The 20,693-nt window shown below is 35.4% G+C and overlaps 2 protein-coding genes across 2 annotated transcripts; both read left to right on the forward strand.

Moving 5' to 3' along the window:
• Positions 1-1,651: 1,651 nt before the first annotated feature.
• LOC133299856 (uncharacterized) lies at positions 1,652-3,124 on the forward strand (the record flags this gene model as incomplete). The annotated part of the gene is made up of 1 exon (XM_061499355.1): positions 1,652-3,124. A coding segment is annotated over one exon (513 nt), but the record flags the coding sequence as incomplete, so codon positions are not given.
• Positions 3,125-15,836: 12,712 nt separating this feature from the next.
• Positions 15,837-18,197, forward strand: LOC133299858 (protein LHCP TRANSLOCATION DEFECT). Its single transcript, XM_061499357.1, has 2 exons — positions 15,837-16,196; positions 17,821-18,197. Exons 1-2 carry the CDS (start codon positions 15,927-15,929, stop codon positions 18,073-18,075), a joined length of 525 nt encoding a protein of 174 aa, XP_061355341.1. The 5' UTR covers positions 15,837-15,926; the 3' UTR covers positions 18,076-18,197.
• Positions 18,198-20,693: the final 2,496 nt, after the last annotated feature.

Genomic DNA, 20,693 nt, shown 5'->3' on the forward strand with positions numbered 1-20,693 from the left:
TTATTAATTTATAATAAATTATATTCATAAAAATTAATTATCAAAATTGAATGTAAAATTTACTATAAGTAAAATTGAATGTAAAATGCTACCAAAATAAAAAAATTGAATGTAAAATTTATTATTCTTAAACTGTGTAAATATTAATGGAAAAATATTTTCTCATGTTGCATGAGAATTCAGTTCTCATATCGTGATCCTTCGATTTGCGCTCAAAAATTTTTTTTTTAATAAATGTGGAGGCCATCACTGATTGAGTCACAACATGATAATTCAATTATAACGTAACATGATAAAATCAAGGGAATTAATTTTCTCATTTTACATGAAATTTTTTTCTCATGCTACACTCATAATATATGAGTGAGGTCTACAAAAAGATGAGAAGACAAAAAGTCAAGATGGGACCCACTCATATATTATAAGTGAAGCATGAAATTTTTTTTCCAATGTAAAATGAGAAAATTAATTCAGTGTAATCTAACCCCAATATTAATACCGTTATTTCAGACCACAGTTTCGTTATCTGTAATTCTAATATGCAAAAAGATTATTATTATTTATTTATAGGAGAAAAAGTTAGGTAGGTACTAGGTAGGTTTCAAATCTGCGATTTTGAAACGTGGGGAACTGTGTAAGAACTAAGAACTGCACTGCAATGCTTGTGAGTATGATAGCTAGTTTAATTTCTACTACCTTTGATCTTTCATGAATTGTATTCTGCATAAACAGCGTATGTGTTGTTAGGATCAAACCACTCTATAAAAAATGAAGCAATTTGACTAAGTTAGAATTTTTTTTTTTTTTTTTTCCATATATTGAAACAATGTATGGTTTTCTGTTTGTATATACTCCTTCAGATTGTCAAATTTGATGCCTTGTTTGTGTTTGATTTTGAAGTCCTTTGATGAAGTTGGTCAACAGTGGATTTGACCCTTCTCTGGATTCTGCTAACGAGGGTTGGATTGTTTTTTGTAGGTTTGATTGTGCATCATCCTAACCATTTTGGACTGGTAGTTTTTTGGGTTTGTTACTTTTCCTTTCATTCCTTTTTACTGAAATTATTATTATTATTATTATTATTTCATTTTTCCCATGGATTCAGCTGCGTTTAAGATGATTGTAGTTGGCATTCTCCGACTGAAATTTTTATGTATGACTTTTGTCTCGTGGCTGAGAGACAACATAACGTATTGTGGCAATGTGCATTTTCACAAACAAACCAATTGAAATTCATGTTTATCCCCCGAATAAATCATGCTTTATTTGCTTTCTTCATTCAATTTTGGCGTTTCTGGAAAATGGGTTTGCTTGTTTTGTGATTTGTTTCACTAGAATTTTTCTTGTAGCCAAGGGGGCATCGTGAGTGAAGAATTTTAGAATAAATGTTCTGTTGCTATCATTGATTTAATGCTTTTAGAATGTGAACCTAGTGACTCCCTAAATCCCTTTCAACCTCTATTGCTTGCTGTATGATATGATGCTTATCACTTGTATATTTACTATAAGCTATTCACTTTCAATCCTGGATTGTTATATGAAAGATAGAGCTACTTACTGACTACTTACTGTGACTTGAATACACCATTTACATGTATAACAGATCATTCTGTGACTCTGCTGGCAATATCCATCTCAAAAACTTTGATCATTTGCCCCTTTGGCTGGAGCTAAGAGGAGCATGGAAGGTTCCAAGGGTGATGAAGGAGCCGTCACGGTAGGAACCACCGGAACAATCAGCTCGTTGATAACAAGGGAATTGGATCAGATCTCTTCTGCTCCACACCAGCAGGAATCTTCAACAAGTAAACCTCGAATTTCAGTTGCCTGTGGTAGTACTACTCCAAAGCAACTACAACCAAGAAAATCATTAGATGAAGCCAGCAGCAGCAGAGGAAGTAATATCATAAACCATAGAAGCCCTGTGATTGGTCCCAAAACAAAATTTAATGGCAAACATTCACATCAAATACCTATGCTTGGTTCTGATAATTTTTCATTGGACGCAAGTCCAATTAGGAAGAAAAATGATAAAAAGAAAAAATCCAACATTGTTGAAGTTGTGGACATTAAATGTGGTAATGCAGATAAAGCTTGGGCAACCCCAATAACAAATTCTCTCAAGAAATTGGGTTTCTCAAAGCTCTCTGAGAGAATTATTTAAAGCTAAAATTTTATGTCAGACTTCAGGTTTTTGTAGCTGAAAGCCGAGGTCCCATGTGGCTTACAGTTGTCTGATATATCCACCATAGAACACATGCTTGGTAGTAGCTTGCTACTTGCTCGCTTTTTCTTTTTACTTTCTTCTCTGGATACAATTGTGGGTCTGGAATCAGTGCTAACTGAGGAACCCATGTTGATAGCTTGGGACTTGTTCTTCTGTGAGTTGTTTTGGGAATTGAATTCAAGCTGGCTATAGTACTCAATTTCTTGCATTAAAAGGGACCGAACTGTGCCTCTGGCGCCTATTTCTACAGGAGGAAATTCAGCCATCTCTTTTGTGTTGTTTGTGACAAGGATGATGGTCTATGCATGCTTTGTTTGGTTAATGTCAAGGAGAAAGCAAAATCTTGTGATTGAAGTAGGGTGGTTTGGGGTGGGGAACTTGCACGGATTCTGGGGCATTTTCTTTGGTTTGAAGTGACTTAGTTTCACGAGAACTAGCCACCTTATGCATGGCATCTGTATATGTAGTTGGAGAGCTAGTTGATGACATGGTCATTGCATTCATGTGCTTGCAGTAAAACACTCAAGCTCCTAGCTTTTGTACTATCCTTGTAACTGCTTTAAGTTTCATCAACATGTCCTAGGTACATGCTAAGGTAATTATTTGAGACTCTGGTCAGTGTAATTTGGACCAGATGGGATTCATGTGAAAGAAAATTGTAGGACAATCTCTTTCATTGACTTTTGTGTAAGTTGGTGTTACAGTTTGGTGTCTTAAATGGCACGGGAACAATAGGAGTCTAGGTGGTTTAGTAAAAAGACTTTATTTTAGTGCTTTTCAGGTATGGGAGAACTATGGATGATTTTATTTTGGCTGGCTCTATCTATTATTTAATTTGGTTTTATTCTGGGATGTGCAGAGGATAATGTATTTATGTGCTCAAGGATAATGCTTTAATTGTTCTCCGAGTTGGGTTTTTCGGTGTTCTGATTAACTTATGGTTAGAAGATTTAACAAATAAGATAGCACTGAAGATTTGTTAGTAGGAAAAGCAAGATGAGGGATTCACTACACTTGCAACTTTATTATTATTCTTTCTCAATCTGGTTTTGATACATTTATAATTGTTCTGTGCATTATGGTACCCATTTCTTTCCTTCATTCTATTTGTTATCGATATAATTTTGTTGCCACCCCCAACTTTACTACCCAAAATAGACTCTGCAAGTTTGAGGAACTTGTGCAATATCTCTAGATACCGCCACTGCTGGTGGACCCTCAGCACTACCTTCAATGTGCTTTCACTCACGGGTATTCCATTAATTTGTATGTGGACTTCTTGGATATAGATTCCTTTTCACAAGTTGGAAAAAAGGGTTGTCACTAAAGCTAAGAAGTACCCATTCTCATTCACTAATGGGACCAGTTCCTAAACATTTGATCTATACTGTGTATTTTAAGAAAGGGAAATAATTTTCTTATGTTGTAAGAAAATAATTATCTTATATTATAGAAATAAGATTGTAAGTGGGATCCATAAGTAAGAGGAGAGAAAAAAAAAGAAATGAGACTCATCCATCTTTAGTTATCTCATGCAAAATGAGATAAATATAATCCTTTTAAGAATACCACTATTCTTAATCTTAAGCTTCTTCTACTTCTAAAGAGGAGTTACACCATTGTCATACAAAAGAATAGATGAACGAGTTAGTGGTGCTAGTTGCCTAAATAACTTAAAAGGTAATCAATTTTGTGAGTGCTATGATCAGTTTTAAGCAATGGCTATGTAAAGTAGCTATAAGGACAACTGTCATTTTCAATAGTTTGTCACGTTATTCTTAAAAGTATGATCAGCTTTTCTGATTATGTTTAGCATGTTACTGATATTTCATTGGAAAAAGATACTCCTTACATGATTACGTTTTAAATGTCACTACCTATCTTTTAACGCCACTTTTTAAAAAATTTCTTCGTTAAAAATTACTTTCAAATAGTTGAGTTGAGGCCTAATTGACTTCTGATAGAAGATTTTGTTGAGGATACTCTTTCGTGATTGAAAGATCACGAATTTATAAATAGGTTTTTTTTTTATAAATATATAAATATAAGGCTGCATTCAATGACTAATAGGTGCCAACTAATCTAGATTTGAGCCAGGTATGATTACAAGGCTTACATGTTAAACTAATTATTCAGAAGTATTGTTTGGGGCTCGTTTGATTGGTGAAAAATCATGTGCTTTCATGATTGTTGTTGATAGTGAAAACTTCAAGGATTTTTTAAGGCAAGTTTTAAACTGTAATTTTTTAGTCTAACTAATAATTCATGCATAATTGTAGGTGAATTGGAAGAAGCATGCTTATGTAATAGAAGTTGCACACGTTAGAGTGGATAGTGTACAAGAAGCTTTGCTAGCTATTAATTAGTATAATCTTAAGGCAAGGATGAGTGTACGATGATATTGTTGGAATTAATTTTTAAACTAAATAGGGAAATAAATATGCGATTTTCCTTCAGATATTTTGTCAATGTTTTTTATTTTTATTTTTTGAAAATTTAAGATATATGTTTAACCTTCATCTAATTTAGTTAAAATTCAAAAGGGGATAAAGTAGTATGATTAGATCAATATTGCATATATATATATATATATATATATATATATATATATATATATATATGGGAAAAATATTTCTGCAGTTAATGCAGATAAGTTATCTGCATTTATTCTCAAAACGACGTCATTTTGGTATTGAAATCTTAAAAAATTATAAATATAAAGACTCTTATAACCCTGAAATAAATTAAAATTACGAAAACACCATGATTTCCGCTCCAAAACGACGTCGTATTGGCTTACTGCAGATAACTTATCTGCAGTAACTGCAAAAAAATAAACCCTATATATATATATATATATATATTTTTGTATAAGTCAATATTGCATATTTTATATGTCTATCATCATACGGTGAATTATTCAAGTCCTTTTCATATACTAACATTCTTATTATCATATATAATTTTAAAATCTATTAATAAAAGGCCAATTCATGAAAACATTAAGCGCAAAAAGAACAAATTAGATTAAAATTAAAAAATATGATTCAAAGTATATCAAGATTTAAGAAGGTTTTATCTAACCCCAACATAAGAAAAATAATAAATCATAAAGAAAAAAATAAGAGTGCTAGATTTTTTGTTTTGTTTTAAAAAAACTCTATAAAATCTCCACCCTAGATTTCTCATTCTCCCTTTTGTATGAACATATCACTCAGGCACTGCGTTCTTGAGAGCTCGGGGGATCAAATTTTTGTGTGCACAAGTTACCCGTAAAAGGCCGTGTTTTGGCTTGCAAGGCATCGAGGCGTAAAGTGTGAGCGATTAGGCGTTGGGCTGTCCGAAAGAAGCTTGATTTATGCATAAAAAACATACCAAAGAGTACTAAAATTAATCTAATTTCACAAACAAAAGTCAATTTGACGATAATTGATCCAGTAACTCCAATTTTTATCATTCTATCCACTTTCATCCTTAACTTAGGAATTTTAAAACTCTTTTATGAATTAGCAAGTGGTAAAAGCCAACATAGTTTCAGTTCTTTATCATGACAACGTAGGTTATGCTATTTGTTAAAAGTTTTACAATAATTAAGGACCAAATTCATTAGTTGACGGATTTAATTAAGGATATGCATGGAGCGGTTCGGTTTGGTTTTTGATAAAAACTAAACCGAACCGGTTTTAAATGGTTTGGTTTTCAAACCGAACCAGTTTTTTATTTTAAAAACCGGTTTTAATTTTTTCAAACTGGTTTGAAACCGGTTCCAAAACCGGTTTATGATTTATAACCGGTTTTGATTAAAAACCGGTTTTAAATCATAAACCGTTATCAAGTTAAAACCGGTTTTATAACAAATTTTAAACCAATTTTTGATGAGTTGTGCTATTTATTATTTGTATCTAAATACAATTGCTCGTAAAAACAGTTGATCTAATTATAATAATATGTATTGCATAATAGTTTTCATGGAGTAATTTCTAAAATAAATAAATAAATATTTTTCATGGAGTAATGATACACGATCCTTCACATTTGTTTGATAGGAAAAAAAATTGAACAGAAATATACATAAGATTTAATTTTGCTTAGTATTAAACCTGTTAATACTATTATCCATTCATAGCATGACTAAAACTTTTTGGTAACTATGCAGGGGCAAAGAAAGAATGTTCTTTTTTGGTGTTTCTAATTAAAATTAGACTATGCTTGCGTCCGTTAAATTATATTTAATCCAAAAGAACGTATGTGTTTGTAGATGGGACAACTAATAAATCAATACAAAGTCGTAAGAGCTTAAAAGGTTTGTAGACGATCATACAACTTGCACGAGAGCTAATATTACTCCTAACACAGAGTAGATTGTGCTATGCTTTGAGGCTTTAGGCTGATGCAGCGGCGTTTCCCTTGTTCTAAAAGTGGTTTGGTTTGAGGCTTTAAGCTGATGCAGCGGCGTTTCCCTTATTCTAAAAGTTGTTTGGTTAATTATGATAACCGAACCAGTTTTAAAAGATAAGATCCAATCCATATCCAAAAATTAAGAAACAGTTTAGTTTTTAAAACCATTTTAAAAAACCGGTTTTTATGAATCAGTTTGGTTTGGTTACCTATTTGGTTTGGTTCATTTGGATTTTTTTGCACATCCCTAGATTTAATATTAAAACAAAGGGTAAAGTGTGTGTCATTTTAAAGAATGTAAAGTTGTGTTATTTTAAGCGAGAGAAAGAGATAGATAAAGGAGGAGAGAGAGTTGACAAAAAAAATAAAGGTGTGGGTCCCACCTCTTTGTGAGAGTGAAATGATATAAGTTGTGTCATTTAAAAGGATAAACATTTTTCCCTAAAACAAAAGTATGATTGTGTCACTACTCCTTTTTAGTATTTTTGTTTATTTATTTATTAAAATATCATTTATTAATTCCCCGAATTCAAAAAATAATATTATTTTAAAGTGACATGACATAATTTAATGTCATATCATATGATATGACAAATGATAAATCCATATTGTAACACCTGACAACTTGTAAGGATCAACGACTGTCCCCACACACTAACACGAGACTTTTCAGCGTGTTTTGTCCTCACTTGCACACTTCCCGGGAAAACTTTCCAGGAGGTCATTTATCCCAGAATTGTCCCAAGTCAAGCACGCTTAACTATGGAGTTCTTATGTTCCAGGCTACCGAAAAGTAGATGCATCTTGTTAGTATAGGTAGTACCGATTAATTCTTATAAGCTATTCCCAACTGTACCGTCACATACCAGCACAGTCTCTGGAATCTCTCTCTTTCGGGTGTTGATTCGATTCATTCATGTACCCCCCTCGCTGGAAGCCTGTTAGGAGCCGCTCCTTGTCCATGCCCTTTCGCACCGGCGATCACTCCTCGCCCTCGTCAGCGCTCAGGATGTTACATACCCACCAGCTTCCGCCTGGTTCGTCCTCGAACCATACCGTACTGGAAGAGAGGCCCTGCTCTGATACCACTTGTAACGCCTGGCAACTTGCAAGGATCAACGACTGTCCCCACACACTAACACGAGACTTTTCAGCATGCTTTGTCCTCATTTGCACACTTCCCGAGAAAATTTCCCAGGAGGTCACCTATCCCAGAATTGTCCCAAGTCAAGCACGCTTAACTATGGAGTTCTTTTGTTCCGGGCTACCGAAAAGTATATGCATCTTGTTTTTCCAATAATTTGAGCCAGTTGCTCTACTTGCATTAGATGCTTGGGCCTCAGAAGGCTTATTGTTCTTAGTCACATTATAAACTTCTTCTACTTTTCGGCACTGATTCACAAATTTGCTAAACTCTCGGATATCACAATTAGACATCTTCCGAGACATTTTCTCATATAGACCCCATTGAAACTTGGAGGTGAACAAAGGCTGAATTGGAGCATTGAGGTAAGTCTTCAACCTTGGGTGTAAATCCCTTTATTGTTGCTCCAAGCCCTGAATGGGTAGTGGTTGTTGATAGTGTATGTAAATGCAGTAAAGCAGTGTAATGCTTTGTTATACGTATGTGTATGCTTTGGGTGTGGCATAGGATGGTGTTTCCCTATGTTTGTATGTTGCATGACGATGCGTAAATCATACTTGGTAGATTCTCTGATCAGTAGGACTATTTGCATCTGAGTATCCTAAGGACAACAAGAGCTTGGGGGATTTCTCCTAGAGATGTTTGGCACACTGCATGGATATGTATTTACTGCATTATTTACTGTGTATTGCTATTATACTGTGAAGTGAACTATGGGTTGGAGAGTGGTTTACTATGATATATTCGCATATCTTACCCCATGTTGTGGGGACCCCCTTTCAGGTACAGATGCTGTAGGAGCCTCTAGTGGCAAGTGGCCGTATTTGGATTAGATTGTCATATGTTGATAGCCTGTCATTTTGGATTGCATCTCATCTAGGATAGTAGATGTATATGTCATTTACATTGCCATATGTATATGTATATTTTGAGGACACATGATGTATTTTGGGGGACTTAATGCATGATCATTGTGGTGGTGAGTGCCTTGTTGTACATGGCTAATAGCTTTGGTCGTGTTCCTTTTGTAGCTAAGTCCTTTAGCATTTATATGAAATTGGGAAGAGCATTGATGTAATTGAAACTTTGATGTATTGATGAATATGTTTATCATTTTGATTTGTATGATGAATTGGTAAAGTGTTTATGGAACGTAGGTGCCACCTCGTGTGTGACTATGGTTGGCTTTTCCTTGTCAATTTGGTGTAATAACCCTTGAAGAATGAAAGGGGAATGAAATTTCCCTAAGAAACTCACCAAAAACAGGGGAGACCAAGTCTGCCCCAAGTGTAGGGCGCTCAAGCGCTGAGTTGGGCGCTCAAGCGTGCTATATACGTGAAAATGAGTGAAATCCCCTGCCTTTTGGCGCTCAAGCGTTGATTTGGGCGCTCGAGCGCGATACTGCGCGTCCAAACGCGCTGAAAAACCTGACGATGGCATAATTCTCCGCCGTTGGACGCGCGAGTGCCCAGTTGAGCGCTCGGGCGCGCATCCTGAAAACAACACCAACCTAGTTTACTAAAATTGGCATAACTCAAGCTATAGATATCCATTTTGAGCATGATTTGAACCCACGCGAAGCTAACGGAGAGATCTATAACATAGTGTGAGATGAGAACTATAAAGTAAGTATAGAAATTCCAATTTAATAAGAAGTGAAGAGAGTTTAGTACTGAACTTGAACAAAATAATAATATGATGTTAAGTTTAGTTTTGATTATTCCGCAAGGTAATAAGGTTATGGTCGCACAATTGGTTATTTTAAACTTGGCATTGTTAAAATGGAAAAGCAAGTAAGTTTTAAAAAGAAAATGAAAAATTTATCCGGGTTTTTAATTGAACCAATGTGATTGTAATTGCGCTTAATATCATAAAGCAATGTTAACAAACCGGTTCTAGAACAGTCTGATCCCGAAGTGGTCGTGGGGCAACAGGTGGACAGTCTGATCCCATGGAGGACACTCTGGCAGTCGTGCAATGGGAGTTGACTGCTAGTCGTCAAGCTAATGAGAACTTGATGAAGACAAATGAAGATGCGCGGAATTCTATGACCGCGAAGATGAATGAGTTGAGGACACTGAGGGGTGTTAGACATGAGAACCGACCACCCACTCCTCCTACGAACACTATGCAACCGTTGGAGGCTGAAGGCCAGGAAATCACTTGGCAGTTGTTTGAGACTTTGCTCTTGAATAACTAATTTCCTAGGGAGGCTAGGGAAAGGAAGCAAAATGAGTATAATGATGTGAAGCAGGGGTCGATGACAATGGACCAATACTTTGCCAAGTTCAATGAATTGGTGAAGTACGCCAACTACGAGAGAGCCCTACCTACTTCAGCCGAGATGACCTCTAAGTTTCAATGGGGTCTAAATGAGAAAATGTCCTGGAAGATGTCTAATTGTGATATCCGAGAGTTTAACAAATTTGTGAATCAGTGCCGAAAAGTATAAGAAGTTTATAATGTGACTAAGAACAAGAAGCCTTCTGAGGCCCAGGCATCTAATGCAAGTAGAGCAACTGGCTCAAATTATTGGAAAAACAAGAAAATGAAGGGTAAGAAGCTGAGTGTGACTAATCCACTCGATATATTCAAGAAGCTCGGAAACCAAAAGAGTCTTGTAGAGGACCTCCTCCAAAGTGTAGAGGATGCAGAAAAGAGCATCGAGGTTCGTGTACTACGGGTGAAATTATTTGCTATAAGTGTGGAAGATCCGGCCATTACTCTAGGCAGTGTCCTCAAAATGAAGTGAGGACTATGACAGTTCAGGCTGCTGCTGTTCCTGTTTCGGTTGTTCCACCTACGATAGAGTCCCAGACTGTCGGTAGAGTATACACCATGGACCGTTAGCAATCAGAAAAGGCTTCAAACCTTGTGAAAGGTACAATTTATATTGATAATATGGATATTGAAGTCTTTTTTGACTCAGGAGCTACACACTCCTGTATGTCTGATTTTATGGCCGTTGGGCTAAATTTACGTATGTACAAAATTTCTCCTTCTATGAAAGTGGTGACTGCTACTGAAGAGAAGTGTTATACATCAGTTTTATGCAAGGATGTTGAATTTAAATATGAAGGCCAAGACTACGTGCTGGATTTTATTTGTCTGCTTATGATTAGTCTTCAAGTTATTTTGGGAATGAATTGGTTATCAAAGAACTGTGCTATGATAGACTACTGTGGAAAAAAGATTGTGCTTTCTGCTGATGATGCTGCGACTAGTTCTTCCCCACATCTATCTGTGTTGCAGGTTATAAAGGCTTTGAGGGCCGGGCCATTGGGATATGTCTTTGTGGGGGTTTTAGTGGGTGGAAGTCATGAGGAGATCGACATTATTCCCGTGGTGAGGGAGTTTGTGGATGTGTTTCCAGATGAGATTCCGCAACTTCCACCTCCTAGAGAGATTGAGTTCACGATTGATTTATTGCCTGGTGTGGGGCCTATTTCTTTGGCTCCTTATCGGATGTCACCACTGGAATTAGCCGAGTTAAAGAAGCATATTGAAGAGCTTTCGGCTAAGCAGTTTATAAGGTCAAGTGTATCCACGTGGAGAGAACCAGTTATATTTGTCAAGAAAAAGGACGGTAGCATGAGATTATGCAATGATTACCGTCAGCTGAATAAGGTTACTATTAAGAACAAGTATCCTCTCCCTCGCATAGATGATTTGCTTGATCAGTTGAGGGGTGCTTGTGTCTTTTCAAAAATTGATTTGAGATCGGGTTATCATCAGATCCGAATTAAACAGGAAGATATTCCGAAGACTGCTTTCCGATCTAGATACGGACATTATGAGTACCAGGTAATTCCATTTGGACTCACTAATGCTCCGGCGGTGTTTATGGATTACATGAATCGTATTTTTAAGCCGTTTCTGGATCAATTCGTGATTATGTTTATTGATGATATCCTGATATATTCCAAGAGTAAGAAAGAGCATGCGGATCACTTGAGAACTGTGTTGCAAATTCTTAGAGAGAAACAGTTGTATGCAAAGCCTTGAAAATGCGAATTTTGGCTTTCTCAAGTGCAATTCTTGGGTCACGTCATTTCTGCTGAGGAAGTGGCGGTTGTGTTGGATAAGTGGCTTCAATACTCAAGAAGGGGGTGAATTGAGTTTTACAAAATCTTTTCGCAAAGTGCATCCTTTGATATTTTAAAGACTATTTCTTCAATAAAGTGATTTAATAAGGAAAAACCTAAGTGTGAGAGCAAGTGTAGAGATCAACAAAGTAAGCAAGCGAATAGATAAAGACAATCTAAAAATGCAATTTCAATACTTAGGTAAAGAGGTAAAGGTTAGAGAAATTGCAAACTAGATGTATCCTGGTTCGGTCACCACCACCGTGACCTACGTCCAGACTGAAGCAGCTCGATCAATTCTTTTCACTAATTATCAAGCTTGAGGGTGCTTGACAAACCTCTACAACCTTTCAAGACTTTGGGCTCTTGATGCCTCACAATTTTTCACTTCAAATTTTCTTAGGAATCTGGTGACCTTTCTAGTATATGGTTCACTCCCCTCTCAATTCAAGAAGTAAGATTGAGGTGATTAAAAATGGTTAAGTACTCTCAAAGTACAGATTACACAAATTGAAGAACTAATAGATGTATAGCTTCAAAGGAAAGATGAGCTCAAGTGTATGCATTGAGTAAAGTAAGTAATCAATGAGCAATAATAGGCTAAAATGAGTAATAAAGGTTCAGTAAATGATCTATGGTCGTCCACTATTCATCACTATTGATGTGGGTATTTATATTGACACCTCATTTGAAAACTAGCCGTTTCTAGCCGATTATAGCCGTTGTGATCCGTACATATCCGGATATTTGTCGGGCTCATATCCGGATATTGATATCCGGATATTCTAAGTGCAATATCCGAATATTTCATGGCAGCACCCTTTTTGCACGAATTCTGAGTTTCTTTTCTTTCAAAAAGGTTTCTATGACTTGGAATGCATGTAATTGGTTATGGAAACTGTCTAGAAGTGTTTAAATCATGTAGGTACCTTTCCAAACCAATTTTGGACAAATCAAACCTTTTATTTTGACATTTCTTTAAAGATGCATTCTTTTGAAACAAATGAGTGATGAATGAACTTGAGCTCATGCAATGCTAGAATCTATACACCTTTACATATTTTTCCTAAGTCCTAAATGAATATACCATTGAGATTTTGGACTTGGATTGATGCTTGAGACTCGATGCTTGAATTGCATGCTTTCACATTTGCTTGAGTTTCTTTTGGATGTTGCTTCGTCCTTGAGCATTCTTCTTTGAGTTTGTTTGTTATCATCCAAACTATGTTGACGTGGAATCATAAAGTAAATTAATTTTGTGTACGTGGCAACCACATCATCACTTTGATTCATCAGGTTGATCCTATAAAGATAGAAGTAATTATTGATTGAGAGCATTTCACTTCTTGGAGACTTAGGGAACACTCATTCCATGGTTGTGCAAGCATTTGTGGTAAGTTTCCAGTCCTTGAACTTTGTTTTCATGGAGATTATAGGTTTGAGGAAGATGATGAATAGTGTCATTGTGGGTGGTATGAGTTTGAGTTTGATTTAAGCTTAATCCCTTTGTAATAGTTGTTAGAAATGATAAATAAACGGTAGAAATGAGTTTTGTTAGTCATTTGGTTATTGTTCAATATATTGGAAAATTCATGCTTGGACTTGTGAGTGTTCTAGCATTTTGAGCAATTAGTGAGTTGGATGATTGATTGTGTCCCTTGTGTTGCTAGGATTGAGGCAAGTGGACCAACTTTGAGTGACCACACATTGGAGCAAGCTATGGAGCTTGATTAGCTCATTTGGATAGGTAAGTTCATGCTAAGATGTGGTGTGGAATTGTTGTTTTGTTGATGAATATATTGATATTCATTAACTTGTATTAATTGATTGTGTGACACCTTGGTGTATGTGTGTATTTTGCAAAGTTGTAGCTTGAATTCAAAGTTTGATTGGTTGCAAACTTGTTGGTGAACAAAGGTTGAATTGGAGCATTGAGTAAGCTTTCGGACCTTGGGTGTAAATTCCTTTATTGTTCCACCAAGCCCTGAATGAGTAGTGGTTGTTGATAGTGTATGTAAATGCATTAAAGTAGTGTAATGCTTTGTTATACGTATGTGTATGCTTTGGGTGTGGCATAGGATGGTGTTTCCTTATGTTTGTATGTTGCATTATGATGCGTAAATCATACTTGGTAGATTCTCTGATCAGTAGGACTATTTGCATCTAAGTATCCTTAGGACAACAAGAGCTCAAGGGATTTCTCCTGGAGATGTTTGGCACACTGCATGGATATGTATTTAGTGCATTATTTATTGTGTATTGCTATTATATTGTGAAGTGAACTATGGGGTTGAGAGATGCTCCAAGGACCCCTGGTTTATTATGATATATTCATATATCTCACCCCATGTTGTGGGGATCTCCTTTCAGGTACAGATTCTGCAGGAGCCTCTAGTGGCAAGTGGCCGTATTTGGATTAAACGGTCATACATTGATAGCCTGTCATTTTGGATTGCATCTCATCTAGGATAGTAGATGTATATGTTATTTACATTTCCATATGTATATGTATATTTTGAGGACACATGATGTATTTTGGGGGACTTAGTGCATGATCATTGTGGTGGTGAGTGCCTTGTTGTACATGGCTAATAGCTTTGATCATGTTCTTTTTGTAGCTAAGTCCTTTGGCATGTATATAAAATTGGGAAGAGCATTGATGTAATTGAAACTTTGAAGTATTGATGAATATGTTTATCATTTTGATTTGTATGATGAATTGGTAAAGTGTTTATGGAATGTAGGTGCCACCTGGTGTGTGACTATGGTTGGCCTTTCCTTGTCAATTAGGTATAATAACCCTTAAAGAATGAAAGGGGAATGAAATTTCCCCAAGAAACTCACCAAAAACAGGGGAGACCAAGTCTGCCCCAGGTGTAGGGTGCTCAAGCGCTGAGTTGGGCGCTCAAGCGCGATATATACGTGAAAATGAGTGAAATCCCCTGCCTTTTGGCGCTCAAGCATTGATTTGGTCGCTCAAGCGCTGATTTGGGTGCTCGAGCGCGATACTGCGCGCCCAAACGCGCTGAAAAACCCGACGATGGCAAAATTCTTCGTCGTTGGGCGCTTGAGCGCCCAGTTTAGCGCTCGGGCGCGCATCCCGAAAACAGCACCAAACTAGTTTACTAAAATTGGTATAACTCAAGCTACAGATCTCCCTTTTGAGCGCGATTTGAACCCACACAAAGCTAACTGAGAGATCTATAACAAAGTGTGAGATGAGAACTATAAAGTAAGTATAGAAATTCCATTTTAATAAGAAGTGAAGAGAGTTTAATACTGAACTTGAACAAAATAATAATATGATGTTAAGTTTAGTTTTGATTATTCCGCAAGGTAATAAGGTTATGGTCATGCAATTTGTTATTTTAAACTCGACATTGTTAAAAGGAAAAGCAAGTAAGTTTTAAAAAGAAAATGAAAAATTTATCCAAATTTTTATTTTTAATTAAACCAATATGATTGTAACTGCGCTTAATATCATAAAGCAATGTTAACAAACCGGTTCTAGAACGGGGTGTTACAGATTTATCTAATTCATATAAATTACAACCTTGCTATATAACATGAAAGCCTTTTAGCATGAAATTGAATCCTACAAACAAGTAGTTGAAGATAAAACATATAATAATCATCATATGGATGAAGCATTAAAAGCCCACAAACACAAAGTATAGTTTTCATTTCTTGCTCGTTTTATGAATTTATGAGTATATAAATGAACATTTTATATCAATTAATTAAGGAAAAAAAAGATACTTACATAAACCATAAAAAGTATATGCCTAGAACCATTTGTAAACAGTTATTAGAATATTATCCAATATCTTATCGATGTAAGATTGTGTAAATTTCAGATAAGAAAAAAAAAAAAAAACTATGTAAGAATGTTGTTGGTGTTGTCCTTATCTGAACCCGTGGCCCCAAACCATATATGAACGGCTCAAAACAATCCTGCACAGATACATGAAGTGAATGGAAAGCACAGTATCATTTCCCTATCTATCTTTCAAACATGTGGATGGATAGAAGTGAAAGTGGAACAAGCTAAGTTTCTTTGTTTAACTCAACAATGGCTTCTATCTCATGCATCACCCACCAACCCATCACTTCTAAGTTTAATGCATTGCCTTCACCAGTTTCTTCCTCAAACTTGTCTTCTCGGTTTCTGGGTGTCAGAAAAAGAGTTGGGTGGCTTAGACTCACATCTCAAATTGGACCCTCCAATGGCTCCAAAGCCACATGCTGGTTCAAATTTGGTAAGAATGGTATTGATGCTGAAGGTGCTGGCATTTATGGTAGTCAGACCCGTGATGATTTTGATAGAGATGATGTTGAACAGGTTGGTAACTAAAATTCTATAAATTATTGTTCCCATTTATGTTTTTTGTGTATGGAATTATGTCACACTTGTGCTTGTGATTCTGGTATAGATTTTCATCTTTATTTCTTTATTCTTTTTTTGTTAGGAGTTTACAACTAGTAAGGAATAAGAATGATGTTAGTTGTTTAGGGATTTTGAACTTGTGCAACTATGGAGGTTTGTGTTCATGCATTACTAGTATATGTTATTGGAGTGACTCTGAAGATGTGGGAACAATTTCCATTGTGATTTTCAATTTCATATAACTTGCCTGAAGAGAAACTTGAGTACATGTTCATTCATGTTTCAATGCCAGAGTAGGTCAAGATGAGAATTTTATTAAAAGTATTTTTTTGTTAGACAAAAAAATCTAGGAAAAGGAAAGGGAAATATAATTGAAGAAGGAAAGAGGCAGTAATGAAGATAGGTCAGTAATTTTGTATTTCTTCAATAAAGATGGGAAATTGTTTTGGGTTGGAATTGCTGTGATTGAAATGTGCTTAAATCTGTTAGCTCTTTGCCCAACTTTAAGTTTCCATTGAGTCATCCTCCATTTAGTAAATAAAAAAGACCTTATAAACACGTCTCATTGAGACAATTGTCATGGAGTCATGTGAAGGATCAGATGAAGTCTTCAACACTTTCAAAATGATTTAGTTTTTTTATCAAAACTTTTCAGTGTTTGTAAATGACAACAAGAGAGGATTAGATCATCTGCATTTTGTGTCATTGGAAAAGACTGAATACTCTTTAGAGACTCAGAATGTTAGATAACACTTGACATAATTTATATTCAGGAGAAGGAATATGTCTAGGTTAACAATGTTAGATGACACTTTATATGAGGATCTGAAGTTACTTTAAAGGAAGGAATTGGATACTGTGATAAGTAACTTACAAAGTTAATTACTTTGTTGATAATTTCTACGCTTAAATCCTCTCATCCTCTGCACATATCTGATATAATATGATGAATTCATCTTAAAATTTATATCATACGAACCCCAAAACATACATGTCTCTCATAAATAAGTCAAATGTACACATTGCCTGAATTTTCTCGGCAGTAGAATATCTCTGCTTTGTTGTAAAGCTGTTTGGAGGGAGGAATCACACAAGGTGACATAAACAGTCATGTAGAAATTTTTTTATGACCTTCAGGTATCTGTAATAACAAGTTACAAGGGTATCTCTAAATTTATTTGTGTATAGTTCAATTAAAACAGTGTAACTTTATTGGGTATCTTCTCTGTTCAATGCTGCATTAGATGATAAATATGGTTGACAAGGTAAGCATAGCCATTGCCATCTTGATACTGGTACTACCCTGGAAGAAATCAGAGTCTAACTTTATAGTATTTATTTGACATTTCCAATTTTCTACTATTTCAAATGGATTTATTGCAGATATCCTGAGTTTCAAATTTCCCAAACTAATCTAATTTCAACAACGCTAATATTCAGTGCTACTATTAGACTGTTCCCCTTTTTTTATTGACTGTCCTTATGTATTGTAATTTGGAAGGGAAAATGCATGTGATTCGAAAATGCTTTTATGATACAGCAATAGTCAGAAACTTTATATCTACATAATCTTTTGCAGTACTTCAACTATATGGGGATGCTCGCTGTTGAGGGAACATACGATAAAATGGAGGCTCTTCTAAACCAAAACATTCACCCCGTCGATATCCTACTGCTATTAGCGACCTCAGAAAGTGACAAGCCAAAAATTGAGGAACTCTTGAGAGCTGGAGCAAAATATGATGTAAGAGATGCAGATGGACGGACAGCACTGGATAGGGCTAATGATGAAGTTAAAGATTTCATTCTTAATTTTTCAGTGCAGAGAGCATGATTGGTTTGTTTCCATCATATGCCAGTTCAGCTACATAGTTGTTTACATTATAATAACTTTTGAACTATGTTAGTTTATATCTCTGGATTGATCATAAGCATGAAATTTATCTCAATAATCGGTATATACATGCACTCATGGCTAAACTTAGTCATACTAATTCATTTGGGGAAAATTGAGATATGGAGGCGGGGTTGGAAAAACCCCCCCCCCTCTAATCCTAAGAAATATCAGAAATTAGTCAAGTAACTGCATTTATACGACGGTGATTGCTCAAAAGATCTCGCTCTATACTTTTTTTATCTCGTTCCCTTCTCCGCAAAGACTGCTCATCTGAACACAACTTTCAAATCAGTTTACATAGGAACGCATCATTCATAGCACTCAATACTTTCTAGACCTAAACCTCCTTTCTCCTTGGGTCGCTGGAGGATGTCCCAGCCTAACAAGTGAGCTTTCTTGTGATCTTGAGAATCACCCCAAATAAAGCTCGTAATCATTTTTCTCAATTTCCATGCATATACCAACATGCAATTTTTCGTGTTGCATATAAAAATAAGGAATGGATGAGAGAATCGAGTCTTCTAATGTAATACGCCAAACTTGAGACAAAGATAAGCGCTGCCAACCACCTAATTTGGAAGCCAATTTATCTATAATATGCGCAAAATGTTGTTTAGTAGTTCTTCCATGAATCATCCAAGTCCCCAGATATCGGACAATATTTTTTGTCCTCTTAAAATCATTTCTGACTGTCAGTAATTCATTAAGAGTATCATGAATATTTTTGGAAAAATAAATAGAAGTCTTCTGAATACTAAGCTTGAGACCAGAAATCTCTTCAAAGAGACTTAGACATTTTAGCAAATATGATGAGATCATCAACAAACACAAGATAAGAAATGGCAGGGCTATTATTACATGCAAATATAGGCTTCCATAAGTTACCAGAAAAAATAATATGAGAGAGTTTCTCCATTGCAAAAACAAAAAGATACAGTGAGAGAGGATATATATTATTATTCCTTTTGATTAAAAATACTTATAGTTCTATAAATTCTATTTTCTTTTGATTATTTGGTAATTTTATAAATTTAAGCATATATTATTATTTTTAAACATTTATCGTTATCTCTTGACATTTTATTAAGTAAAATCAGAAAAAATATTAATAAAATATAATAATTATTTTTTTGAATTAAGAATATATTTTATTTTTAAATGTCCGCACCGGTTAAGAAATTGAGAAGAGTAGATGTGAAAAAACGGAGAGAATCATTGACCCATCTCAATAAGCTTGCCCTTAAAAATGAGTTTTAAAACGAATATCCAAGCAAAGGATATTAGGTTCAGCACATGTTCACGTACTGAAGGGAGTATGTGTGGTGTGGCCGTGTGGGTAATGGTTGGCCAATCTCTTTAACTTTGCGATTCATCATTAAAGAAGAAAAGAGAACATTGCAGTTTGTGATCGTCAAGTAAAAGTAGAAGCACAAGCATCCATCTTTGCATCTGTGATTCCCAACTCAGCTAAGCTAACATTGCATCTTCGTCTTCACGAGGTATGAATATGCTTCTACGATTAGACTTAAACCCACTGTTTATATTTGATATTTATATGTGATTAAACACAAAGTTGTGTATTTGATATAATATAAGTTTGTTCTTTTGTAATATTAGGCTTCTGAGTGTTGGCCTAAAATTTGAGTTATACTTATATCCATCATTTTTACTTCAGTCAAAGTTTGTCTTTCTTTCTAATTGATTTCACGCATCACAAACACTGCACATGATTCTGTTGTCACGTTACCATGGATTTCATTCCTAATATTGCTAAGGCCGTTGTGACTAATGGTGCTAAATATATGGTGGAGCCAGCAATCCGCCATGGACAATACTTCTTTTTCCCCAATAAAGTAATCATAGATCTTGAGAATGAAAAGAAGGAGCTGACATCCGAAAGAGATAGCATGCTGGTTCGTGTTCAGCAAGCCAAGGATAGAGCTGAAGTAACTGAAGAATCGGTGGATAAATGGCTGGAAGATGTGGAAAATCTACTGAAAGAGGTGGAGGATCTTGAACAAAAGATGGACACAAACAACAATTGCCTTGAAGGATGGTGTCCAACCTGGGGACGATATCTTTTATGCAAGAAACTGGAAAAAAAGATAGAGGAAATGGGGAAGTTCAAAGCCAAAAGCAACATTCAGCCATTTTCTCGTCTTGCTCCTCTCCCAGGCATTCAGTACCTGTCATCATCTGAAAATTTTGCTTTCTTTCAATCAACAAAAATGGCTTACACTCAACTTTGGGAGGCACTCCACAATGACAACATGCTTAAAGATACTATTTTATACATATATTTCTTAATTGACAGAAGAAATAATGATAATGATAATCATTAATTAAAAAAATTCAAACAAATATTATAAAATCATCATAAGTTTGAATACAAAAGTAACACGAAAGCAAACTAAATATAATTTCCACTTTTAGAATCTAAAATATTTAAAAGGAGGCTTTGAATATAACTCTCATTAATTAAGGGAATCAAAAGAATTTAAAACATTAAAAAACAAGAATATAACTCTAACTAAATAAGGGAATCAAAAGAATCT

This window comes from Gastrolobium bilobum, unplaced genomic scaffold (assembly GCF_033153095.1).
Source record: "Gastrolobium bilobum isolate Gb01-03AN ecotype WA unplaced genomic scaffold, APGP_CSIRO_Gbil_v1 utg9035, whole genome shotgun sequence".
NCBI classification, from domain to species: domain Eukaryota; kingdom Viridiplantae; phylum Streptophyta; class Magnoliopsida; order Fabales; family Fabaceae; genus Gastrolobium; species Gastrolobium bilobum.

Coding starts and splice junctions, on each gene's coding strand:
- LOC133299858 (XM_061499357.1), top strand. CDS start 15,927: ATGGCTTCTATCTCATGCATCACCCACCAACCCATCACTTCTAAGTTT. Junction 16,197..17,820: donor ATAGAGATGATGTTGAACAG/GTTGGTAACTAA, acceptor AATCTTTTGCAG/TACTTCAACTATATGGGGAT.